Source organism: Chamaea fasciata, unplaced genomic scaffold, assembly GCF_029207755.1.
Source record: "Chamaea fasciata isolate MVZ Bird 193981 ecotype frontalis unplaced genomic scaffold, bChaFas1.0.hap1 SCAF_11, whole genome shotgun sequence".
In the NCBI taxonomy this organism is placed as follows: Eukaryota; Metazoa; Chordata; class Aves; order Passeriformes; family Sylviidae; genus Chamaea; species Chamaea fasciata.
The window spans coordinates 14,839,827-14,867,015 of record NW_027094096.1 but is presented as its reverse complement, the minus strand read 5'-3'; the positions used below and the strand labels follow the sequence as shown (position 1 = coordinate 14,867,015).

The following is a 27,189-nucleotide window of genomic DNA, read 5'->3' as shown; positions in this document are numbered from 1 at the left end:
GGACACAGTCATAAGGGAAATATTTAGTTGTTACAAGTATGCAGCACCTCCTGAGCTTCTTATTATTCTCTGGAACCTTTTGCCAGGAATGTGTACTAATAGCCAAAAAAGAAGTTCACCAGCTTTCCACCATGGAATAGGTCTAAGAAGTATCCGTCACCTCATCCCAAATCACCCAGGTGAAATCTTCCTAACTGTCCCCCCACGTGCTGGCCTGACTCACTGACCTCTTTGAAAAGGAGCAGAGGTCAAAGTGACAGAGGTGATTACAGTGCTTAGAGTGGCAGAGGTACTGTAATTTAAACATTAACTAGCATTTGAGTTCTGTTCTCTTGCAAGTCAGGCTGTATTTCAGCAGCAGCCAAGCAGGTCTTTATCTCCTCAACCCAACAACTATCACAGGTTTACCAAGACTTGATACTTTTATAGCGTCAGTGGTATCTAAATATAAATCACATGCCAGGTCTGCAAGGCTACTGCTGCTAACACTGTATCACATGCAGCAACATATTAGTTTTGTGAGGGAGTTCATAATTGGACGGTAAATTCTGTCTTCAGAAAAATGTTACTGTATCTAAAAGTCAGGCTGCCAGGAGTAACTCCATCAACCCGCCCCTTGGTGCCTGAAGCTGTAAGGAATGCAGAGAGCATCTAGCCTTCCCCTTCCAGTAGCTTTTGCTGTGAACTGGCAACCCATAAAAGCTTTGGAGACACTTGGAGAATTAATATGAAATATTTTTAGTTTGTGTCAAGTCGTGTGGCTTTGTGACAGGCATTTATCATTAGGTATACTACTGTAGGTAGGAAGGTATTTATTCCATTTACTTATGTCAAACTTATCAAAAACAGATGATAAAATTGCTTTGAGTCAAATAAATGTTTTGTTCAAGTTGAAATATTGTTTGGTTGAGTTTGTTGGTTTTGGTTTTTTGGGTTGTTTTTGTTTTTGTTTTCTTCTTACTTATTGTTTCTTTATTTTCTTAGTTATTTTTAGATTCAGGCTAGATTCTTTTCAGACTCTACTCTGGTGCAGATATGTTAACTCAGAACAATTAATGATTTCTTCTGATTTGCTCTTTGTTCCCCAAGCTGCTTTATAAGTCTAAAACCCAAAGGAGTCTTTCCCATGGCTCCGAACTTGCCCCAGTTCCTGGTTTTCTGTGGCAGCACAGGAGCACTTTAGCACACAATAGTGGGAAAATACAGTTTCCAGTAATAAAGTGCTTCTCAGCCCCACCCAGCAAAAACACGGATTAGCTCCAACTGTGGAGTCAACTCAGAAGGCACAGTTCCCCTGCACAGCTTATCCAAAGAAGGAAGTGGTCCTCCTGGTGCAAAGCCCTTTTGATTGACTATCCTGTTGTTTTATCCAGCTGCGGACCAAAATTGCAAAATGCAGGCAGAAGCGCTTCTTTTTTTTTTTTTTTTTTTTTTAAAGTAGGTAACACTTGCAGGACTGTGCAGTGTTGTTGCATTTATGTAAGGCAAACACAGCACAGCAAAGTGAGTAAAATTCTCCATCAAAGGTTAGCAGATGAGGCATATGAGCTGATGAATGGATTGCATCTGCAATTATGAAGAAACCTGAGACTAAACCTCAGATGGTTCAACTTAAGAGCATGCCACCGAATTCAAAAAAATATTTTGAGACCTAGCTGACTCCACATCTTTTATTTCAGGCCTTAGATCCTCGAGATTAATAACCCCTTCAATGTTTGCTTCTTTTGGCACTGGTAAAGCTGATGCCAGGAGGCAGCCCAGCTATGGAGCACTTGCCCTGGTAAAGCAAGCTCACACCACAAGGGGCAGCGTGTCCTTGAATGCGCACAGGATGAGATCATAATTTGTAATTAATATGTTCCATTCTACATTTTTTAGTGGATATCCTGAACAAATACTTCCAGCCAAAAAAAAAAAAAAAAAAAAAAAAAAAAAAAAAAAAAAAGTTAAATAATGAAATCATTCTCCTTTTCTGCTTCACAGGTCAGAAATTTTTTACCCATAAAATGCAAGTATCACTTGCTAAAAACTAAGAGAGCAAACAGGTTTCCTGGTAGCAGTGGGCTAGCAAGAGAGCTCTTTTTGTTCCCATCAAGGAAAGAGCACAGTGGTGCTGGGAGTGGACACCTCCAGAAAGTTTGACTGCTTGAAGCTCCTTTCAGTTCTGGAAGCCAAGTACTTCCAGAAGGATTGAAACCACAAAAAAAAAAAAAAAAAAAAAAAAGCAAGACACCAAGCAGTAGTATCTGAAACTCCATGAGGAATCCCAGGAATGCTTATGCTCAGCAGACTCTGTCAGGAGTAAGTTCTACTTGTTTTCTCAAAGGGAATCTGCCCAGAGGAGTGCTGCTACTGCAATTAGCAACTTTTCATCTGGAGCATCTCCCACCATTATGGACTGCATAACACAGTTCAACAGAGGGACACAGCAATGGGGTGTTTCAGCCACAAATACTTTACCAATATTCAGCAAGGTGTTTGATTTACTGCTAGCAGCCGTTTGTGTATGGGCAAGGGGACAGAGGAAACATCATTGTGGCTTTATGTTACTGCAGCAGATTTCATGCTTCCAGTTAATTTAGATGTAGGTGAGAGCAGGTTACTCTTAGAATGGGAGAGCAGTGAGGAGTCAGCCCTTCCTCTTTTTAAGTCACTGGGTCCTTTTAAGGTCAAATGCAACTGTCCTGGACACGTGTGCACTGCAGTTTCCTTCACAGTGAGTCCTCACTGCTGTCAAATGTTGGGTTGCTATGGCCTCCCATATTTCCTTCTACAGTTACTGCCACAGAATCTGAGAAGAAGGTTTCATTCAGAGGTGGCCAGGCTGAGTCCTGCTCCAACACATGCTGCAGCCTCTTGTAGTGGCTCTTTGAGTGGTACTGGAATGTCTTTTTCAGAAGCAGCCACAGGGGTCTGTTCTCAATGACAGCCTCCTGTAAAGGTAAAAGCAAAAAGAAGGTTTAAGAGGACCTGGATAGCAGTTTACTCTTTTTCCAGAGTAGACACACGGGGCAAAAAATGGAGACCCAGACCTCCCACCTGCCCTGCTCATCATCCCTTAAACATTGTCCCTTTTATTGATCACATTTCATACCAGCTCCACCAGAGTTCTCCACCAGGGAACTGTGACCAGTCCTCCTGAGAGTCTTCAGGATCTGAGGAGAAAACACCATGGACTGCCCATATTTTTCTAGCCTGGGGCAGGGCCTGATAGATCCCACTCACCAGAGAAAGGAAAATGTGGCCAGGCCTTGCATTCCCTTATCATTTAGATGGAGGGCTTTAAGAAAAGGGAGCAAGGGTGAGGTAGCAGCAATTACTCTTGTTTCACTAGATATTCCCAAACTGGACTGAGGAGGAGGGAGAAAGACCATGACTTGACCATTTTGCCTCTCCAGTAAGTGCTGACCAGCACATCCAATGATGCACACTCACCTCGACAAGGAAGGACACAGCAAGTGTGACTGCAAGCATTCCCACCATGGAGACTCGCCACGAGGTAGGGGTGCAAACAAGCTGGGAAAAAAAAGCAGGAGAAGCTGTTCAGCAATGAGTCCACAGTAAACAGTGGTGGGTACTAGTGCAATAGAACACAAAATCATTTAGGTTGGGAAAAACCCTAAAGGTCATTGAGGCCAACCATAAACCTGGCACTGCCAAATCCACCATATCCCTAAGGGCCAGCACTTCTTTTAAATATTTCCAGGGATGATGGCTCAAGCACTTCCCTGAGCAGTCTGTTCCAGTCTGTAACACTTTCAGTTAAAATTTTTTCTTACTCTCCAGTCTAAACTTTCCTTGGCACATCCTAAGGCCATTTCCTCTCTATCATTTGTTACATGGGAGAAAAAATGTGATCCCCACCTTGCTACAACCTCCTGTCAGGTAACTGTAGACAGAATTACTGTCTCCCCTGTGCCTCCTTTTCCCCAGACTAAACAAGCACAGCTCCCTCAGCCAGTCCTTACATGACTTGTGCTCCAGATCTTCAGCAGCTTCATGTAATAAAAAGCCAAACTGGCTTACCTGCTGATGAGCTAATACTGCTATTTGTCTTGAGGAACTACTGATAAAGATGCTTTTAAATCTATGATGCAGGGGAGAAAACAGAGAAAACCATTCTTTAGAACTGCAAGAGGAAATCTAACCGCCTTTTTACATTCTAAAATTAAGAAAGAGTTCAAACTGAGTATTTCAGCCCCAAACCCAGTTCCAGCTTCCCAGGGATGGAACTGGCTTTCTGGCTGTAGCTCAACTGCTTTTGGAGATGCAGCTCAGATCCACAATTTGAATCAGCAGTTTCTCCAGGGCTAGGCTATTGCGGAGGTTTTTATTGCTACTCTCTCCTTTTCTCTTCTCAGCAATTCCAGTGAATTCCCTCCAGACTGTTTGGGCTGGGAATTTTGCAGTTGCCCCCAAAAGCATTTTATCCCCTTGCAGCTGCAGTGCTGAAAAATGTCCTGTGTCACTGGAGTCCACAACAGGACGATGACTTGCTTTAAAGTGCCATCTCGTGGCAGGTTCTCCAACTGGGTCTGCCCGCTGAGCCGGGCTCTGCAAATAGTTGTTACACAGTGAGACAACTTTAGGTCGCCATTTAAAATCGAGACCCGGACCCTTTGACTCTGTTTCTCTTTCCATGTTTCATTATTTCCGTTTCTAGATCGACTTGCCAACTGACATGCAAACATACAGGGCTGGAAGCTCCACTGTGTTCAGACTCAAAGCCACTGCTCTGATTGCAAATGTACAGAAAAAAATAGCTATGTGATGCTTTGCTTGTTTTGTTCCTGTGACTCCTACAGCAAGACTGTGAGATTGTCACAATAGAGGAGGTTAACATCTTCCAGCCTCAACATACTAATCGTCAGATTCGATGACAACCCCATCCTTCAGCTGATGCAGATCTTATCCTTCCCTCACATTTCCCCTGGGATGGATTTGCACAGGACAACTCCCAGCTTGCATTCTGCCAGACTACAAGAGTCAAGCCTTACTGGTATTTATTAATCAAGGATCAGGATAGATCCTCTCTTGCCATGGCAGCCCCACTAGTCTTTCTCTACAACTGTTTTAAACCCAAATCCTGCTTTGGGAAACTGCAGGCTCTCTAAAATTTAAACGGGGAGCCTGAAAGACTGGGGACTGGAACTGAGAGCTGCTCTGAGTGCTAACTGGCAGGTTTTGGCAAGAGGACCTATGTTTAGAGTAGCACAGCTTGAGAAACACAAGAACATGGTGCTTTATTTTAAACTTGCAGAGCCCCACCGTAGTCTGCTCCTGGCTTCACAAGCCACCAACATACCACACACAAGTTTAGTGATGTTATCTTCTGATCCTCAGGCAATGTGCTGAAACCATCAAAATTACATGTGTAACTGTCCTGCTGAATGCACAGATACTAGTTTGGAGTCACTGTATTTCCAGAAGTTTCTCGGATCTGCATCTAAAATCCTTCTCTTTAAATATGATTAGTCTTTAGAGGTGCCATGTCTCCCTGAAAAAGTCTGTGCCTTTTGTTAAAACAATCCCAGTGTGCTTATAATGGACTGGCACTAGGAAGAAAATCCCCTTTGGAACAATACTCACATCCATCTTGGAGTAGAGATCATCAATGTCAGCAAACATCAAGAGGAGGCAAATGCCCAGCTGCCCTATGAGCACCACTATGAACACATCTGAAGGGATAAGAAAGAAAGAAAGAAAGCCACAGGTTTATGAGCAATCACAGCTTCTTGCCTTTACTGCAGAAGATTGTAATAAATTCCTGTGTTATACAGTCATCAAAAGAATCCAGAGATAGAAAGGAATTTTCAGCAAAAGGAACATGAACAGAGAAAAATCCCAGGCTTACTCAGTCAAGTAGCTATACATGAGTGTGAGACAACCATTGTAGCCACAGATTTAAAACACCAAATGGATATTTTGATAATTTGATTTGACCTTTTACTTCTGAGAAGCTTTATAGCCTTTCAGTGAGTCTCTCTATGATCACAGTATATCCTGTGATCCAGAAAAATGTCCAGGGTGTAGTCTTGGTCTTGTTAACATGGTTAGGAATGCTGCCTTCAACTTCAGTGATGTCAAGACTTTGCCCTTGATCAGGATCTAAAGAATCTAAGCAATGGAGAACCTATTACTTTCTCCATCTGTTAAGCAAATGTTCCAATGATGAGTAAATTCATTTTCTTTCCAGCTAGCATGTGCTGAACTTCATCCTCCACCCACTCATTTGTGTATTGCCTTGTTCTGGGAGACTGATCACCCACTTTTCTACTCTCTACAGGGAATGTCCCCTTCTCACTATTACTATACTGAAATATCAAAGCCATGAAGCCTGCAGCATTATTTTAACTCTTCAGTAAAAAAACCAAACCAAACCAAAACCAACAAAACAATTAAAAAAAAAAAAAAAAAAAAAAAAGAACCCCAAAAAAACAAAGAGAGTTTTTCCTAAGAGCATGCTGCAGAATTTGTCCCAAAAAGAAAAAGAACAGTTCTTCCATTACTCACTACATCTTCTGGAAATGTCACAAACATATATGCTCATCTTCCCGTCACATGACAGTCTTTCTCATGATTTTTTGGCTGACATAATTTTGGTCAAGTTTATTTTTCCCTACAAAACTGACCTCCTGAGTTGATCTATATGTCATTTCTTCTCTCCCCATACTTACAGTTGGTGTAGATGGGTTGCCTGAAAGGTTTTCCCTTGGAAAACACTAGTGCTACAATGAGGCAATTGATGGTACTTAGCAGCCACACTGTGGTGTTTTCATAGCTCTTGAAGCCATTGTCTGTTTGCTCATGGGCTCCATCTCCCACCCCATGGAGCCCCAGGCTGGAGGATGAATTCCTCTCATGGTTGTTCATCGACAGGCAGGCACTGAAAAAGAGTGTCACACTGCTTAGGGAATGATCATTGTCCTGGTTATTTCCCTCAGATTCCACTATTAACTTTCAGGAGTCCTCCCTCACAGCCACGGTATAGGTTATTGGCAATGCCCTCAATCTCACCACTGGCTGAGCTTGCTGAACTTGTTAGAGCTTGAGCTCAAACCCGGTCCCTGCTGCAATCAAATCCTCCTCTCTTTGCTCAGCAGAAGCATTCTCATCACATGAAGTGTGCGTGGCAGGTTGCTGGAGAGCTTAGGCACCGCAGACAACACAGGTTAAAGTGTTTGCACCCTTGGGCAGCACAGGGTCTGCTGCAGCTGCTCATCAGGCATGCAGTTAAGCTGTTCAATAGTTTCACACAGACCTGCCCCACTAAGTCAACCCTGTGGTATCCAGAGTCCCAGAAAGGGGCCCTACCTGTGTATATTGGTCTTGGAATACCAAGGCTGCTCCTGGACCACCACAAACCCGAAGATCTGCATGCTGAGGCTGAAGAGGATGTTAAGCACAACAGAGAGCAGCAATGGGGGTGAGATGAGCTGGCTTGGAGGCCTGTAGGGGACCAGCTTTGGATAGGCACCTGTGAAACTCACTGAAACATGCACAGATGTGTTTACTGGTGTGTCCAAAATACAAGCAGTGATGCTCTGTAATACTGACTGTATCAATGAAGTCCATAATATTCTTAATAAAACATACAAAGATTGTATCAAGTACAAAACACAGAGTTGTTTTTTTATAAAGTAGTATTGACACAGAAGAGGTTAACGAATGTCATCTGATTATCATGAGGCATTTTTGAAAAATAAGATGTTGGCTCTTTATTTTATTTGGCTACTGTCAGGCCCAAGAATATGAACATATACTTATGTTCTTCTGTTCTCTTTCTGTCACTTGTCAGCCATGGCTTGGGATTTTTTGCTGCCCATGTTCTGTTCATCCTCCTGCACTAAACACCTAGTGGCTGGTTATTTGAGCTGGAGAAGGACAGCATTATCTGGCACAACAGGTTTACCTCTGTTCTTAGGTTTAACAAAGTTATCCAGAATTTGAGTAAAAGAGCTATGTACAAGGCTTTGATGCAATTCCAGATAAACTACTTGCAGCAATGTAGCTTTTGGCACCCAGTGGTGTTGTGGCTGACCTTTCCAGGCTTGATTTCATCAAAGTCTTTTCCTGTTGTCTGTGTTCCAGCAAGGATGGAACATACCAGGATGTGGTTTTGCTATATGCTTTTCATGGCCCTGTCCTTGCCATTCCTGCTTCTAAAACTCCCTGCACTTATTCTGTCTCAATAACAGTCTTTGTCTTTCTCTTTCTGCCTCAGCACTGGTTTCCCCTCTTATTCTTGGCTTACAGCTCCCTGCTCTGTAGTGTCTGACATGTGTCACTTCTTTCTTCTCCATTTTCACCACTCTCTTCTTTCATGGCTCCGGCCTACACAGCTCCAAATATGAGCTGGACTCAAAAAAGTTAATCCCTACTTTTTCATTTGGGCATGGAGTCAGGTATCTTCTTAATCTGCCTTCCTAAATCAACAGGCAAATGCCTGAATAGACTTTGCATGGCACTAGGTGTGGGCATACTCCTTGTTTCTAAAGAGAGCACCTCTGTTAGCAACAAGCCACACTCTCAGCAAATGCACCACTAAGTACTTCCCACCTTCAGGGCTTTTCTCAAATAAGACCCCTCTTCTGCTAATCTAAACATGTTGTACTCCACACAGAGGATGTTTAGCCTGCAGGAAGCTTGGCCTTCATTTTGCTCCTTTCTCTATTTAGAATTATGCATTTCCAAGGAGGAGAAAAATATTTGAGATCATTCTCTCATTAATACATAGGATGACTAAGGGGCTTACTTGTCACACCAATTACAGTGGTAATAGCCAGATCTTGGAACAAAAATTGGTAATTCCCAAAGGAGTTTAGTTGCTGAAAAGAGGAAAACAAAGAAAAAAAATCACAAATCAGACATTTGCCGTGGGCAGGTTTATATCCTCTCCAGAAAGCCGTATTATATTCACAGAGCTACTGCTCTGCTGTTTGTTCTGAAATGTTACTCTGTAGATAAGGAGACCACACATTTCACCACCCTGCCAAAAGGTTCCTCACCATTGGGCCTGCGGTGGATATTCTCATTTTGCACATTGTTCAGACTAACTACACTTTCAGTTCACTCCAGGCAATAAAAGAGAAGAATATTTGAAGAGACTGCTTTCTCACTACTGGGTTACTTCTGAACACAAAGCCCTCCTCTCCATCTGGGAAAAAGCCATGCAAAAGTGGTTTAAGGCACTCCAGGGGATTTGCTTACTGTCAAGTTAATTCATGCTTTAAATGCTGAATAAATTGTAACAGCATATGCTTACACCAGATTCTTCCTTTTCACAGACATATGCCCTCATCCAAAACACCATTCAGTATCTCAGCTTTCTTTTTGCCCAGCTTGGATCTTGAGCCCTCTGGCTGAAGTTAATGGGAAGAATCTTGCCAGTTTTCTGCTGAGGGTACAGGAGGACCATATGATAACACCACAGAAGATTACAGCTCAGGTAAAGGCAAAGCTCCATCTCCTAGTTTCATGTGGCTTTTATGCCCTATTTCTCCTACAAGGAAATAGTAGCTTTTCCAGTTCCAGCCAATGTGTTCCCAATACATACCCAGTAAAGCAGGAGAACACCAAGGTACTGAATTGTGCTGTACAGTGCCATGTACTTGAACATGCAGAAGGAGGTGACAAGAGCAGCACGGCCTTCCCTGTGTGAAGGCATAAATAAAGTACAGCAATTAGGTGACGGTTTGCTCCTGGTGCCAGCTCTCTCAAAAACCTGTTGAAAAAACAGGCATGTGTCACAAGCAGAGAGGCTTCTTACCAGTATCTTACTAGGAGGTAAAATAAATAAAATCTGATGTAAATGAAAGTAAAATCTTCACTTGCAGATATCTTGTTCAATGAAGCAGGCTTGGTTCCAATCACCTGTGTCCTGTAAACTACAATTTACCCCCGCAACTTTTTCTGCTGACATTAATAGTGTAGGTAAAAACTCTGTATGAGGAAAAAATAACCCAAGCAGCTGCTCAGTGAGCTCAGAACTAACAAGTCCTCTCCTCCTACAGTGAACATATAATATCCAATCAGGACAATGCTCTCTCCCTGGCTACTCAAATGCCCCAGTAAGCAAATTCAGGATCCTGGCATAACAGATGCCATATTTTACTAGCATAGGGTATCAGTGGTAGGACCTAAAATTTGTGTACAGGTTGGCTGGTGGACATTTGATTCAGCTTTATGGAGCATTGTTCATTTTGTTATATCTTTTGCATTTGAAATACTTTTAATGACATAAAGCTCAACTGTAAATGTCCTCCTCTTGTGATAATTAATGTATTTTAAAGGGATTTCAGATAGGGACTAGGCAAATGCCAATTTCAAGGTCAAAGACATTTCTTTTTCTCTAGATATGCATATTGTGACTTGATGGGAACACTCAAGCCTAATGTTTGAGAGGAGTGGGAACTTTCTTCTTTATGAAATAGGAAACAAAACTCCAAGCTTACCTGATTAACTCTGGAACACAGGCTATGCTGGGCATTCGGGATGTGAAAGGTGAAGCCACAGACGCCTCCTGCTCCGACAGTGATATCCCTGCATGTGCCACTTTCAAAGCCTGAAAGTCACATTCCTCCTTAGTGCTCACTAGGAAGACACAGCAACTTACATGTCAGCCAAGCAGTGACCCCTTATTACAGCATGTGTTCTGCGACAGCAGTCCCTCTTCACTCCCTGGTTGTGCTCCACCCTGAGGGTTCCTCCAGTGAGATGCCAAGTCCAGGGAAAGAATGGGGATGAGAGCATGAGAAAGTTCATTTCCCACAGACCCCACAGCCATTCACTACCAGCTGCAGAACACAGGTTTGGCTCTGCCGCCTTTTTTAGCACTTGTTTGCTCCCACACTTTATGCAGCAAGTCTAGGCTCTCTGCTTGCTTCCCCCAGGAGAATCTTCTGGTGGTTTTTGCAGGGAAAATGAACCAGCCTTTGAGATCACAATCTGCAAAAATCTCTTCTGAGAACAGCTCTTGCATGGTAAGGACCACACCGTGGGATCAGGTCTAAAACACTACTGGTGATAGTACAGCTGGTCTGTGAATAAGTGGCACACTCCCATTTCCAGCATGTGCTCAGTTTGGAATATTCTACTGGCATTGCACTTCTCATTTTTAAAATATACTGTAGAAAGATTTCACTTACCCCACAGTCATTGGCTCCATCTCCACACATCCCCACAAAGTAACTAAAAAATAAAGTGATAAGGCAAGTGAGGAATCAGAGCCTGCTCCATGCAAGTCATTTATGCAAGTCATGCAAGGTTTTTGTTAAAAGCCTTTCTGGAAAGTTAAAGCCTGTCTGGCCTGACAGCAGTTGAGGTGCTCATGACTGCACACACCAGGCTCATAATCTGAAATGGCCTAAAGCTCACCTTGCTCTAGCACAAGGCCTGGGGTGAAGTAAGGGTGAGGGTCTTCAAAAGACTTGGGAAACAGCTGAACAACAGGCAACAAGATGCCTGGGACTCAGGAATACGTATATATATATATATATATATATATATATATATTTATATATATATATATTTTTATCACTGTTACTGTGGACAATCCAGACTGCCCTGCCACATTTTCTAGCCCATCACATTGAGTCAGCAGTAGCACAGTAAAAAGACAACAAGCTCAGAGAATCTGCAGTGCTGGGAGAGATTCTTAAAAACCTTGGGGAGACAAGTGTCAATCCTTTAGGTCCAGAGAGAAGTAAAAATGAAGGATGATACGAACAAACAAAAGCCAGGAGCATGGAAGCATTTGATCTTTGACAGGTTGCCAAACGAGCATGGAGTTCAGGGCCACTTTTTTAACAGTCTTTTGGAATTTAATTGCCAACTTGCAGATGTGTGGAGGTTTCAGTTTTGTGTAGTTCCATGAAACTCTATGCTTGACAAAAGCTAGCTCTTACTAGACTCGTCTCAAGCCTGAAAATTCAACGCTTTCAAATTCATTAGGAACTTACTCCAGCTTCTGAAACTCTTCTACAAGGCTGGATTTCTGACTAGGAGACATTCTAGCAAAAACTGTTCCATTCAGCAAGAGCTATAAGAAGAAAAATAAGAAATTATTTTTACAACCCTTGAAGTAAGTGATTTCAGTAATAATAGGAATTAAAGTTGCCAAATATCACATTTATAAACAACTGGTTATAGACACTGAAGCAAGGGAGGCTGATGATCAAAGATAAAGGGAATCTTAATCAATATTTTGAAAAAGTAACAATGACAATAAGGGCAAGAGGCCTGGTATGCCATTTGAGTTACCTGATGAACACAGATTGCCAGTCAGGGAGTTATAAGAAGAGAATTTATGAGACTATTCTGTCCGTGGAACAGACAAGCTACACTGAATTGCACTATGTGTAATATCACATTTTCTCCTGTTCTCCAAAACAGGTCAGATTCAGTGTTGGGCAAGGGGTAGGAATATGGGCACAAATGTTTTAAATCATGTCCTCACACCTTAAGGCATGCCTCCTCCTCTCATGTGCAGAGGAATTTTCAGATCCTTCAGCACATAATAATATCAGAGATTCATCCAGCCTAGAATTATTTCAGGGTTATATTTGTTCCCAGAAGTCCTGATACAGATCTCTTCAGCTAATTGTACTGGGACAATTCATTTCTCCTGAATGGCAAGGCTACTCCAGTTAAATAATCCAGATCTTACCTTTGGAAGTAAGTGCCTGAAATGCTGTGCTACAATTTGGTAAGATTTTCCATTCATGGCAAAATGGTACTGGCCTGATCCCAATGCCAGCCTGATTCCTAGCTCAGTCTGACTGTCATCCACCTATAAAATAAGACAGAATGAGTGCTGTGCCCATGCCCTCAAAAGCTACTCTGCATTTACACAGACACTACTACAGATAAAGTAAAGGACATACCATGGGGAGGGTGCTTTTGAAGGCTCTGGGAGACTTGGATTCAAGGTCCATTGCCTTTACTTGGATTTGTAAAGGGTTTGAGGCATATAACACCAACAATTTCAGTGTTAACAGGGTGTTCATTGCATGAGTTCTATCAAATGGATTGTTGCATTTGATAGAGTTCATGCAACAGTGCCAACCTGGTGGGCTGCACTTGAAATGAGAGGGACTAGAGACAGCAGATGGACACCACATCTAAGCAAGTCTTGGTGCAGTGAAACACGGGGCAGAAATTGCTCAGGCTGAGGAGCCACTCAACAGCCCCTGCAGATATTCCCTACCATCTGCCTGACTCTGTACTTCCCAGAGAAGGGTCAGCACCTTCAAACTAACTCTTCAGGGAGAAAAAAACTGGTCTTCATCTCAGCTTCTCTGTGGAGATGCTTCATGAAATAAATTTCTTAGCCTGGCTTGCCTATGATTCTCTTTGTATATGCAATTTCTCAAGAGTGGATCGTGTTTAATTTTGCAGGTATGAGGAAGTGCTAATGCTCCACCTGCTTGAACAGGGCTGGTTTGTTCAATGCAGCTCCACAGATTTTAAGTCCATATCTACCCCACCAAATTTATCTTCCAGGGAAAGGAAGAATTTAAACTGGCATCAGCTAAGCATGAGGGCTAGAGACAAATCTTTCTGGGATTTCTGCAAAGCCGGTCTCAAACCCCGCTAGGCAGTTAGCAAAAATGTGTTCATAGGATAATATGCTAGGAAGTAGGCTCTATGGGAGCACATTTCCCCTCTTCAAAAACACTCTTCTAGCACATATTCTGATGGTGAATGGTAGTTCTCTGTTATACCCGCATAACCCCATAAAGAATTCCATCTTAGTTTTTTTTTCTGCTGTACAAAACCTGCTTCTGATATGCTCACCACGCTTCTGTAATCTTCAATCTTGTTTTCTTCTAGGGATCTCCAGGTTATAGATGCTGAAAAAGATCCAGGCACTTTGTTTGCTTCCACAAGAATCACTCTGTGTGTTGGAGCAATCATACCAGCATTTTTGGCAACTGTTACAGCTGTCTGAATGTTGTCCCCTACAAAAATCAAAGGGAGTGTTATCTAAAAATTTCTGCAGTAAGGGACTGTTTATTCATTTGCCTGAATTCTGAGTTTTCAAAGATATCCAGAAGAATCAGTAAGATTTCAGTGTCTGTGCATAACTTTTAAACTTTTGATAAAAATTAAAACATTGCAGATAAGGTCTGTCTCAACCATTAAACATATTTTCATTTTGGAAAAGAAACATTTTGATATGGACATGAAGTATTTTCGTATTCAGCTTGAAGAAATCCATATGGGAAATGTGCTCCTAGATTGTTTTAGACAAAAAAAAAAAGGGGGTTCAGCTAAGGGCATACCAGCTAAGTTGCTGCTGGTATCCCTGATTCTCATTGATTGGCTTTGGTGTATGTAGGCTGAAAGGGATGAGGCCCAAGTCTTTGGACAATGGAAAAACTTGGGGTTATTTTATCCAAACCCTGGTTTGGATTTGGATAGAATAGCCCCTCAAGGAAAAAAAAAAAGGATAAAAAGGCAGTGGTAGGCATGAGTTACAGATGTCAAAAGGTTTGGAGATTTGTCCTGAGCATGCATGCTCCAATTCTGCTCATTTCAGGAGGCCCTATAAAAAAGGGATCTTGCATGGCATGCCTTTATAAGAATTAGACACAGCCTGGAGAAGTTGCCAGAGGGAACATGGTTTACCCTATGTCATTGTTAAAACACAGATGCTTCTTGGATTAAATACCTGTGCCTTCCTACCAGTGGTGTTGATAAGCAGACTTTTCACTTAAACATCGGTGGACACCCTGTCTGGGCCAGTGACCACAAAAACAATCTACCATTTTTAGATACCTGTGACCATAACAGTCCTGATGCGGGCAGCACTGAGCTCTTCCAGAACAGGCTTTGTCTCACTCTTTAATCGATTCTCCATTATCAGCAGACCCAGGAATGTCAGATCAGATTCTACCTCCCCCCTAACAGTCAAAAAGAAACAGAGAGATTTAAGCATTTATTTTACCTTTATCACATTGGATTTGGTGATAGCCAGTTATAGTTATCAACCATCCTACCTAACTCAAAAGAATTAAAATAATTTGTCTATTTTCTGCAGTGCCAGGATGTCTGTCTTTTGTGGTGCTATTTCAATACCAGCGGTGCTAATTCAGTACCAGAACCCCAAATTTCCTGCAGAATTCCCAAACTGTGGTGGTCTGATTTGGAAAGTTCCTGCATACTAGGCCTTCTCATTTGAGGACTCTACAACAAAGAAACACACCTCAGTTAATGTGTCTACTCCTCTTGACAGTTGGACCTAAGCAAGCAGCCTGTAGCAACTCCAATTCTATTTTCCCCTACATTTTTCTTTTCACCTGTGCTATTGTTTTTTTACAGTTGAACACATGCAGTTGAGAACAGAATTTAGTAGACACCCCACCCCTGAGTTATGAACGAGAGGTCTCTCAGGGACACAGGTCAACTGAAGAATCTGGAAAGAAGAAAAGCTTTCAAGCACTTATTTTAGACACCAAGGAGATGCCAAACACTTTCATGGCAGTCAGAGTAGCTGAGTCAGGTGGTGCCTGAATGGTCACTGCTTTCACAGCAGATCTTGTGTTTGGCCAGCAGCTTTCTCCTTTCTCCTGGCAGCATAAAAATCACACATGCTGTAACTGCATACACAACTGCAGAATCTGGGCCATTTCACACACATTTGCTCTTTGGCTTGGATAGGTCTATAATGACACCTGCCACAAGAGTCACGTAACCACTTGCACTCTGCCTCAGTGTCATTGGCCCTTTCAGCAAAGCAAAAAACCCTCTGCAAAAGCAAGTGAGCCTCACCTGGATTAGGACCTGCAGCTAGTAAAGAGAGAGGACAGCAGTCACTCAGTAACTGCAGATATTTCAAAAGTGGTGTTTCTGGAGTATCACAACCAAAAGCAAAAGGGGAAAACTATATGGATTCGTGTGTAAGTGTTCTTTTGTGAGGCTTGTGAAAAACTAATACCATGAGCATAATAGAAGAGTTTGCTGACTTGTTTAGAAACTAAACAGGGCTAAAGCCAGAGAGTTAAATGATTGAACCAACACAACAGCAGTTTGATGACTTTGGGCTGGAGAACAGCAGATGGGGTTCATCTGCTGCCTTTGCTTAATCGAAGAGTGTGTATAATAAAAAAGTTTTGAAAAGTCTTCTCTTCAACTGAAAGCATGGGTAAATCTGCAAGGAGACTAGTGTAAATCATGGAATGAAGGGGTGAGGCATGTGCTAATCTTCAGAGTGTAATAGGATTATGCTTCCTATGTTAATCCAGAGTTGAGAAAGTTGAGAAATGGGAGTTAAGAAATGCAAGGATTCTGTGTATGTGCTACAGGAGTGCCCTCTATCAATTCCCAGACATATATCCAGATTTAAATCAGATTCCATCTGGCCCGAATCTAACAAAACTCTGTACTATAACCCTGCTCTTGGCAGGGTGATGTGGTGATGGTGCTTTGTGAGGCACCCCTGGCCCATGGCTGAACGTGACCAGAAGCAGTGTTTTTTATGGCTTACCTTGTTAGAGCAGCAGGCGGCTTCACTCCCTGCAGAGATTTACAGGCCAGTCCAATGACCCGAAAACCCTGAGCTGTGTAGAGCAGGAGTTTGCTTTCAAAGTCTGATGGGACTGTGCAAAAGAGGAAAAGACAGTTTATCACAGCATTTAACTGCTTTCTAATAAAAGGAAGCCTTGGAGTAGCGAAGGTTTATGTCCCAGAGGGCCTGTAGACCTAGAGTCTACCAATACGGCAAGCACATCAAAGAAAGGAGATGAATTTTATTTTGTTCAATAAGAAAATATTTGCCTCTCCTTTATCATTTTGAGCTCAGATCCTAAACTGCAAAGACTTACCTTCTTCCAGGGTGTCATGAAGGATCTGTGCCTCTCTAGCTACCCTCCCAAGGTTTGGAGAAGAAAACCCAACTTTTTTGAGGGGGGGCAGACCTCTAGACAACTTTTCCAAATATCTATTCTGCCAGAGACTGTACACCTTGTGCAGGGGTTTGTAGTTCATCTCTTATCTCTCTCAAAATCCTTCCTTGTTGAGAAGAGCTGTGTGAGAGTCTTAGACTTGGACTACAAGAGAGACACTCTTATGGCTTTAGTGCAAAGTCTTAGACAGAAATCTCATTTGGGCCTTCCATTTCATTGCACCATCCAAAGTCACTTATACATATCTGTTTCTGGGATGCATTTATAAATGTTTGTTACCTGTTTCTGCTCTACACAGCATGGCTATGATTTCAGGAGCCCCTTTTATGAAGGCCTGTGGATTTCCACCAATTTCCTGGGCAATTACAGACATTCTTTGCAAGGCTGAGGAAAATGGGAACTGATGTAAAATGGTAATTCCTTCCACTGGGGCCTAGGAGAAAAACAAGTGGATTACACTATCTAGCAAGGATTTTAAACTCAGACTGAAGAATTTTAGGCCTGTCCTTTGGGCCATGGTAAGAAGCTAACTATGTATAATGGGCTAATTTGTCACACTTAGATAGAAACAACAGGTACATAAAGATGAGATTAAATTTGTGCAGAAATCTTTAGCTTAAGCAGTAGGAAAAGTCCACTGGCAATTTTAGCAGACTACTAAACGTAATTTACTGAAAATAAATTTACTAGTCCTGTTTCTTTAGTAAAACTCTGTTAGGTCTTACACTGGTCTTGCAAAAAAAATGGTTGTCAGAGAGTTTCCCACCACTGTATGTCACCAGTGAGGGTCTGACATCAGCCACCAGACTCCACTGCATTCCCCAAACAGCTGAGTTGAGACTGAGTCTCAGGCCAAGAGGACAGGCAAACCTCTGAGCTGGACAATCTGTAACCCAGCATCCCCATTTCTGGTGTGAGCAGCAAACTTACCCAGGCATCTGTAATCAGACAGAGCAAGGCAATCTCTCTGCAGGCAATACAGGAAAGACAAAGGGGGGAAGAGCTCTCTTGGACAAGGACACCCAAGCTTTCCTATACTGAAAGGTAACCCTTACACTGACAGTCTAACTTAATCATGAATGTGACTCTTGCAAATAACTTACAGTGGTGGCTTTAAGTCCAGGTCTAACAACTGTGGCACGTGTGGATCCTTGACCTTCAATCTGGTGTCCACTGGAATCATCTATCACCTTTGTAATGAAAGACAAAAATATTTCAGACTGCAACACCAGTATAGCTGAAAGGAACCTCAAAGATCCATTTAGAGCTTTTCCTTGCCTCCAAACAAGGTATGTTATTCATTCCTGGGAGGGGTCTGTCTGACGTCAAACTAAAAAACTTCCAATAATGGAAAATCCACTGTGTCTCTTGGCAATCAAATAGAAAGCCTCACCAAGTTCACTAAGACAATGCTGTACCCTTGCACAGCAAATAGACTATGTCCTCTCACTGACAATAAGTCCTTTATTCATTACAACACAATTAAATAATGAAAAATCTTTAGCTATAACATAGACTCAATGAAAAAATAATACACAAGAATTTGTATTAATGCAGAAAACTCTACTCCTGAAGTATTCCACAAATCATCTGGATTTTTTTATATCACAACGTGATTGTGAGGAAAAAAATATTTTTGGTGTCAAAAGAAACTCAATTATTCCTGTTTCACAGGAGTTATTTAACAGAGTTCTTGAGTTTTTCATAACTTTGATAAGTGTCCGGCTAAACCTGAGATGGCAAGGTGAGCTCTCCAGTGTTTGCATAACAACAAATCACAGCTTTACCCAGTTAGTGGCCTCAAACATTTTCACATCCAGTGGGTCTCCTTGGATCTTGCCCTCCCAAACAATTAATGAATGACAAACTGCCAGTGCTTTGAACACTGGGCCCCAAGGCAGGCCACGGTTTGCAGGGAAACTGTGAATATCCTGAAAGCTAAAGCAAAAGAGAACATAAAAGTTACTCTCAGAGAACACCAAACAGCATAAGACTAACAGAAAAAGAGTCCTAAATTGAAAGCAGTTAAAGTCCCATCCTGAGACCAGACCACATGCATGTTCTGGGGACTTGTCTTCCCCCATGAACTGCTTTTCATGCACCTATTTAGGCTGGGATACACATGCTCAAACCAGCTGTGTTATGCCTAGTTAGGGGGTCAGATGGGATGGAGAAAGGAATAGATTATTATAAATTATCTTTCTTGACACTTGTGCAAAGATTCTTTGAGTTCTGAAGCTGATAAAAGTTTGAGCAACTCTGCATATGAACACTTCTGGAAATGTAAATGGGCAAAATCAAGGCCACTGAAAGAACAGAGTGTCAAACTTGTGGGTAACAGTGACTTGCTGTCATAAAGGGTTGGGGTTACACTGCAGCTTTGAGATCTAACCCAGCCTGTTTACTGAACACTGTCTGCCCAGACATGCAGTTCCAAATGTTGGCAACAATCTTTTCATGTGGACCAGTATCCCTGGGATAAGGCAAACAATGCATTTTCCAGAGGATATAGAAATAAAATTTAAAATCTAGACATGGGGAATTTCAAACTGCTTAATGTAACTGTTTAACAGTAACCGTCCTTCAGATTTGACTCTTTGTCTAGTAGAAGAACTCAATCACTACCCCGACAAATTTAGATGCCATTGGTGTGTCAAGAAGACTTACCAGTTTCTTTCAGAGGGCAGGAAGCCCCAAAGATCCAGGCCATCTTCTGTTAAGGTGCCAGTCTAGGTTAAAATGCAAATTTAAATTAACTTTCCACATGAGAGCTCCAATAGAAATTAAAAAAAAATACTTATTTAAAGAAGTTACTGCCCAGAAAACACCATCATGGTGCAGAGCAAAAGGGCTACCAGGCAATTCCTAGATTCCAAGAAAAAAAAAGAATTTGCTATAGCTTCTGTTCAGACACCAAGAAGTTAAGTACACAGCATTGGTCATTGTGTTTCTAAAACACAACAGAAACGCTCAATCAAACCCCAGCCTCCCACCCCAGCATGGCTCCCATTACCAAAGAGGGCATAACCACCACACAGCCATTACTTTGTCAAAGCACACAAGGTTCAGCTGTCCACACACGTTGATCCTCTGTGGGCTGATGCAAAAGATGCCCTTTTTCTTCAACCTCTGTTGGGTATAAATGATTCCTGTAGTCAAGGCAGCTGGCAGAGCTGGTGGGACAGCAATAGTGATAACATCCAAAGCCTTCTTCACCACTTCTCCTGCCTCCTCCTGACATAATAATAAGGGCAGTTATCAGGAAGAGTGTGGCAAGGAGTGCAGCTTGCACTGGGTGTAGCCCTCTTCATCCCCCCTCCCCTGTAGGTGCTCCAGGCTGTGCAGTTTTCTGCCCATGGTCTATCCCATATTCATCTCCATAAGAAATTACTAGGCTTAATTTAACCAGAGGCTTTAAAGCCTCAACACTGCTAAAGTGCAGCCTCCAGGCCTTCATCCATTCTCCATGCAAACAAACCTGCCAGGTAGATTTCACAGCCTCCTCCAAAACACATGTTCAAACGTGCCAGCTAGATCATTACACCCTCAGTCAAACCCATTTTCCCATGACACAGCACACAGGAATCTGCTATTCATATGGGCATTCATCCAAATGCCTACAGGTACAGCTCTGGACTCCATGTTAAGGTGACAGGTGAGACAATACGGGATGGTGCTGAAAATGAGGGCAGAATGTATGAGCTAATGATTTCTTCTGACCTTATGTTCTAGGAGTTGTGAAAGAAAACTGTTATTACCTGCAGGAAGAGATGTGGAAGTAACAGTTACATTTGTAAAAGCAATCTATAATTTGGGAGCTAAGAGGTCAGAATAAAACTAACTGCCAGGATGCTGAGTGTGGGCACCGTTATTATGGGCAGTTGATATGAATGCTAAAGAATTGAATGCTTTTTAAATTGGGGTCCCAACACTGAAACACTGCAAACTAAAGCAAATTTGGAGTTCAGAAACACTTGCAAACTGTCATAGAGGTCTACTGTGACTACTTCTGAGCTTGGGACTTGGACCACAAATCACGCTGCATTTGATGTGCTGAATTTCCATCATGTTCTGGTTCTCCCTCCATGATACTGTCTCAGACCACAGAATACACCAGTGTGATAATATTTTGTATCTATTTTATGTTACAGTGCAGTGCTTACCACCCTTACCACCCACCTTTAGATAAACCCTCACAGAAAAGAAAGAATTGAGTACACCCTGTGATTCAATCTTAAAAGATTGACAAGATGATTTCAGTGATTGACATAGCATCAGCATGTATTTTACATATTTCGATGGAGAAGTTAAATTAAAAAAAGAAAAAAAAAAAGAAAGGAAAAAAGCAGACACAAGAATAAGTTCTTAAACATGCTTTCTTTGATATCTTAAGGGGAAATAATCTTCTGAGCCAACTGATTGTAGATTATTCCCCAGGAGAAAAATTATTCAAAAGCTGAATTGCAGAATCAACCTTGCAACTCATGACTTGTATTTACATTGGCATATAATTATCGTGGCATGAAATGATTTCTTGAAAGCTTCTGAAGTTCCAAATCAATTGGGCTTCAAAATTTGCAGAACTACCATTTACAGTCTATAACTCTTCTAACTCTTCTCACATTGACCTTGATGCATGAGAATGAGTGAACTTTTTTAAAAGGGTTTCAAGTGAACCATTTCTCCTGAATTTAGTAACTCACCCCATTAAGTGCAAATACACACACTGTGTAGATCATTCCAATGGCTGCAAATGCTATGAGGCACATCAGGAACCGGAGGGCATCTCTGTACAGCTTGAAGTTCATGGGTTTAGGGTAGAGAATGGACCTCACCAGATCCCCCTTGGCTGTGTTGAAACCTGGACAGACAAATTTAAATCATTCCAAGAGGAAAATATTTCAAAAAATTCTCTGCAAAGAATGGGGGGCTTCAAAATTATTCATAATTTCTGAAACTTATGAAAGAAGGCCCAGATGTTTAACTTTAGTGTGTGTGACCTTATCTGCAGAATATAGAAAAGAGATTTTTTTGTCTTAGGGGGAAGGATTTTTGTTCAATGTCTTAGAAGCAAAGCAATATTCTTTTTCATAATTTTATGCTGGCAGTTTTTGTAGAAGTTATGCCAAGCAAAAAGAAACAATGCATAATAACTCAGCCCAGCCCAGGGTAATGATTCTCCATCTGTTGTAAATATGGATTAGTGCCTTTAAATTAATGGGATTTGATACATTCTCAGACTGTTCCAGTGAGAAAAATCATGGAAGGAAAAGTGAACTCAAGTGTTGACTGACCAATCCGCAGCACCACAGCTTTCACTACTCCGCTGTCATCTGCCTTGGTCTGGATGACCTCTGTTCCACAGAAAAGGACATGTTTTTTGTAATCCTCTGCACAGTACACTCTCCAGGGCTTGAAATTATCAGCTCGGGGTAGGTGGGTCTTTGTTACTGGAATGCTTTCTCCTGGGGAAGATTAGCTCAGATGAGGGAAACCACAGTATACTTAATAACAGCCTGCTGACTTTCAAAATAGGTACCTAGACATCTAGGCAGTAAGTTAAAGGTATTTACTAGAGAAACCAGTTTACAGAAATTTTACTTCTATATTCTGACATCTTCAGAGTGAATAGAGCTTAAAGCCTAGCAAACAAACAGATGGCCAGAGAAAAGTTTTCCTTTGCATCAGTACAGCAGCTTCTGTACTGTAAGTCTGAGAACTGAAAGCAGTCCAAGGACTCCAAACCCTGGCTATAGATGTAGACAAAGAAGTTTGAGCAGGTGTTGCATGACTGCCTTTGAATGGCCACAAGTTGTTTACCTAATTTGAACCTCATGTGCAGGTCACTACACATTCCCTCAAGCAGATGGGAACATGATATTCCCTATTTTCCCTCTCTAGTAAAAAGGAGGGCCTTTAGCTCAATGCTTGACAGGTGACAAACACCCTATTTATGTCACAGCAGACACTCAGGTGAAGAAGAAATATTTCATTACAGCTGAAGTTTTCTAAATGAAAGATGTTTCTGGAACTTCTCATTTATATGAAATTTCAGAATTGTCAGTTACAGTTTGATTCAGACCAAGACCAAATTTAAAGACAAGAAATAGAACTGTGACCTCCTCCTGCATCAAAAATCCTGCTTTCCAGTGACCTGGAGTGTCCTCCACTGCTATCACAGGAACATGAGGCTGAGTGTCTGGAGGGCTAGACAGACACTCCACAGGTCGAAGATGTTGCAGCAATCCAGTGAGTGACAGAAACCCCTGCAGCTAGAGTGGACTGTGGGCCCTCTGTAGGATAAACTTTGCTTTATATCCATTTTCTTCTTCTGTCTTTCTCACTCCTCTCCACTGTCCACTCTTTCCCTTCTAATCAGATCACCACTTCCTAAATGCTGCACCCCAGGAAGGTAGAAAAGGATAAATTGCCCTTCCTAAAGTCCATATTGTCTGTTCAGACAATTAACAATTCAATCTCTATTATATTGAACCAAAAGAATCCCCTTCTCAGCCAACTATGGACTGTCTCACAGAAAGGAATGCACATGGTAACACTGCCTGTCATGTGTCACTGGCTGAAGCCATGGGTGTTCAGGTGGCAAACCTGGGAGGGATGAGCTGTACCTGTCAGCATGCTTTCATTTACAGTGCACTGCCCACTGACCAGGATGGCATCACAAGGCAAAAGGGTTTTGCCCTCTTTCAAAATCAGCATATCTCCAGGAACAAGATGGTATGATTCCAGCTCTTGGAAATCTGAAAGTAACAAGAAATGCAAACTTTGTGTTCTTCATATATTTCTCTGTAACAAGGGGAAAAAAATACAAGGAAGTGGACTCACAGCCATTTAATTGGTATGTTGTTGGCTATGTCAACATTGCTTTAAGAAAAACAACTTAGTTTTCCTGACAATTTTCTGCTAAGGCTGCACTCAAATATTAACATGTTTGATGTGCCACGACATATTTCTAAGTGAAATTAACTCAATGTGGAGAAGTGAGTTAATTGAGCTGAGAAACAGAAGAGGAAAACCACTTTAGAATAAATCTGTTACTACACGTGCTTGGGTTTGATATAAATTGCTAGAGAAACAAAACACATTGAAAAAAAGAAGCATAGAGGAGTCACCTTCCTTATTTCTGCAGACAGTGACCATGATGTTGTTATGAGACTCAACCAGTCTGTGCAGTTTAATGGATTGCTATAAATTAAAGAAGAACACACAAAAGTGTTACATCTTACTTACATGATGCAATTTATCCACTAACAATTATTTCCTTTTGTTATTTGCAATTATGAGAGCCTTCAGAAACTGGGTTCCGGCTCTACCAGGAACTCTGTGTACAACCACACAGAGAAAGACATTATCCATCCTAATTACTGAGAGTGTAACAAAATGTTACAAGGTGAAGCACTGGAATGGGGAAGGGAGGATGTGGATAAGGCACCACACAGAGATTACGACTAGGAGGCCAGGCCATTGCACCTGCTACTACACAAGGTCACAAGACTAAACCTCTGAGTAAGTCTAGTAGCACTGTGTGCATGTTGCAACATGCTGGCCTTTCCCAGACATTAGAAGTAAATCTGCCATGTGGAAAACGTGAGGTGTCTCACCTTTCTAAGATCATATACAGTCAAAAATATTGAGAGGAGAGACATGATTATGATGGCAGTGGCATACTCCATGTAATCTTCAGCAAACCACAGACATACACTGAACAGCTGGAAGACGTAAAACGGATTTAGGACCTGTTTGGAGAGACAGCAATAGTAAAGAGCTGGCCACATTTAAATGGCCCCCAGGTACCTAGACAATTTAACCTGTTGGGAAAGGTCTGAAATAAGAGACTTTAAGTATTGTGACTTCTGACCCCTTTGTAATTTTCTTAGCCGTCACTTTAATCAGATCGAGTCATCTTCATCTGACATAAAGACCAATAAGATACTATTTAGGATGTGAATGACTCAGCCCAATCCTTGTTTTGTTTGCTTCTTTTGTAACAAAGGTGAGAGAAGAGCAGATTGTGCTGTGATCATGGAGCTCACATGCCATAAGCACATGGCCACAAACACCCTGTTTAGGCCACATATAGGCTGTTCCTGTCTGAAAGAGATATTGGTGCTTTGTGTGGTGCTGTGCCCAAAATCATGAGCCCCTTGGATCTCTCTGCAGCTGTAGCCAGGTACTGATGTTCACTTAACCTCTGTTGATTAAGAGACAGCCCTTGTCTGGAAGGTTTCATTTCCAGTGCAGCTTGGAAACCTTCAGTGGCCCTCAGAAGGCAAATAGAATGAGCCCCCAGGACACAGATACATAGAAATACCAAGCAGACACACAGGCATGGTCATGGAAGATAGGGAACAAGGGAGAATGAATGAATTTATGATTTCACGGAACACTTTTCCAACAGGATTTGAAAAAGAAATGTGCTTGAAGAGTGAGTAGCAGGAAGTTAAATCAGATATAGAATCAATTATTTGCACACATGGCCTCCCAAGCAGCTTAGAATAAATGCAACAGAAATGCTTAACCTCTTTGATGAGTAGTTTCCAAATGGGGATCACTGGAACATCAATAGTGTTTGGCCCACATATAAGTCTCCTGTACAGGATAAAGACACATCACTCACAGATAAAATAGTGACGATGTCACTCGCTCAAAAAACCCCCAGATTTCAGTAGTCCTGAGAGCTTCTTTTGATCCCAGTTTAAAGGCTGGGAGGATATTTCTTCAAGAAAAAAAAATTAAGGGTCCCTACAGTGCTTATGTCAGAAAAGATGGCTGTGTCAGCGACATTTACTTATGTAGACAAGAGGTAAAACACAACCTATTAGGCAAATGTTTCCATCACACAAAAATTACTTTGAGACACCATAAACAGGAATTCTGCATCTAAAACCAAATGATCCAAACCCAAATAATTTTGCAAAAACATAAAGAGTGATTGGAATGTAAGATTTGACATGAGCTAATGTCAGGAGCTGGATTTTCAGTATTCAGTCAACTGGAGATTATTTCTCTATTTAGCAGTTTCATAAATACATGTTCTGTAACTTGCTTAATGATACAGTAGTTTATCAGAGAATAAATTCAATGACCAGAACTAGTCAATTTGGAACCCCAGTGTAGAAGCAAACATACAACTTATCTGCACTCTTTCACAGAAATTTTCTGTTGCTCCAAATAAGAACTGTCTAAAGTTAGTTACTGGACATAGTTATTTCCTGATTGACAACAATAACAGTGATAAATACTGAGGCACTTCAAAAAATTTGACAAGGAATAAACAACATTCTCTAGCCCTTTTCAATCAATATTTCCATGCATGACTGTTTCATCTAAAATTATGTGCATATTAATAAATACACAAAAACTCCTGGGAAGCTCAAAAACAGAAAGAATTTACATATCTTTGAAATCCATATGTTGAGTGTTCATGTTTTAAAAGGTGTACCTGACATTCCGTTCACAGCAGGTGAGACCAGAACCAAATTTATCATGTATAGCTGAGCAAGTGTAGTGGTCTTCTAGGACTCTAAAATAGAAAGGGAGTGTTTTCCTCAGGACATTATTCACAAAGACACCTGACTTCCTTAGAGACTTGTGCAATCAGTGCAGTGAACTCACCCAACTTTCTGGAACTGTTTTGCATAGATATTCCAGACATAGCGAATTTTTTGTACTTGGATAGTTTTCACCTGGAAAACAAAACAGGGACAACAATACATGCAACACAGCAAACAAAAATACTCTGAGACCTGCTCACAGAGCTCATCTAGGCAACCTCACTGGGGTCAGGTACAGACAAAGGAAATTTCATGGGGGCAAGGAGGGAGAGAAGACAAGACTGCACACACTAACTCCCTAGTTGAATTATAGATGGGGAACCCCAGCTCAGTTCAGGTTCCAGTAAGCTTTACAGATCTTTACGTCAAGCAAGTACAATGCAGTGTTCTTTGTGAGGAAAGGAATAATCTTTACTCTGATCTCACAGAATGAATGTAAGAGATCACTGATACCATGGTGGGTACACAGGCAGCTGAAAAAGCCTGTCTTCAGCCAACAACTCCCTTGTCTTCTGTCTGGTTTTGGGGAAAGCAGGGGTCTTTGGGCCATTTCCCAGCATAGTGCTGAGTTCTTCAGCTAAACAGATGTGCCAACAGACAAGAAAGGCCATCCCAGGATAATGAGTCACTGCTAATGCTGAGCCCTTGCAGAGCAGTTATCCATTAGAAACACGCTGTCATTTATAACTTGCAAGAGGAGTCTGTCCTGT

General features: G+C 41.7%; 1 protein-coding gene across 1 annotated transcript in view; it reads right to left on the bottom strand.

Moving 5' to 3' along the window:
* Window positions 1-2,432: 2,432 nt before the first annotated feature.
* Window positions 2,433-27,189, bottom strand: part of ATP13A4 (ATPase 13A4) — a 36,682-nt gene continuing 11,925 nt past the window's right edge. Inside the window, exons 4-30 of the mRNA XM_066193332.1 lie at window positions 26,541-26,611; window positions 26,368-26,448; window positions 25,445-25,514; window positions 24,527-24,661; window positions 24,038-24,110; window positions 23,534-23,665; window positions 22,202-22,372; window positions 21,611-21,768; window positions 19,953-20,141; window positions 19,575-19,636; window positions 18,695-18,845; window positions 18,011-18,097; window positions 17,187-17,340; window positions 16,490-16,601; window positions 14,782-14,906; window positions 13,798-13,961; window positions 12,668-12,790; window positions 11,961-12,040; window positions 11,148-11,190; window positions 10,455-10,564; window positions 9,557-9,653; window positions 8,756-8,828; window positions 7,315-7,489; window positions 6,678-6,886; window positions 5,590-5,678; window positions 3,436-3,516; window positions 2,433-2,933 (exon numbers count right to left, since the gene is read on the bottom strand). Of these exons, the coding sequence (XP_066049429.1) occupies window positions 2,712-2,933; window positions 3,436-3,516; window positions 5,590-5,678; window positions 6,678-6,886; window positions 7,315-7,489; window positions 8,756-8,828; window positions 9,557-9,653; window positions 10,455-10,564; window positions 11,148-11,190; window positions 11,961-12,040; window positions 12,668-12,790; window positions 13,798-13,961; window positions 14,782-14,906; window positions 16,490-16,601; window positions 17,187-17,340; window positions 18,011-18,097; window positions 18,695-18,845; window positions 19,575-19,636; window positions 19,953-20,141; window positions 21,611-21,768; window positions 22,202-22,372; window positions 23,534-23,665; window positions 24,038-24,110; window positions 24,527-24,661; window positions 25,445-25,514; window positions 26,368-26,448; window positions 26,541-26,611 (3,237 nt within the window). The 3' untranslated portion in view covers window positions 2,433-2,711. The remainder of the gene's footprint in view (window positions 2,934-3,435; window positions 3,517-5,589; window positions 5,679-6,677; window positions 6,887-7,314; window positions 7,490-8,755; window positions 8,829-9,556; window positions 9,654-10,454; window positions 10,565-11,147; window positions 11,191-11,960; window positions 12,041-12,667; window positions 12,791-13,797; window positions 13,962-14,781; window positions 14,907-16,489; window positions 16,602-17,186; window positions 17,341-18,010; window positions 18,098-18,694; window positions 18,846-19,574; window positions 19,637-19,952; window positions 20,142-21,610; window positions 21,769-22,201; window positions 22,373-23,533; window positions 23,666-24,037; window positions 24,111-24,526; window positions 24,662-25,444; window positions 25,515-26,367; window positions 26,449-26,540; window positions 26,612-27,189) is intronic.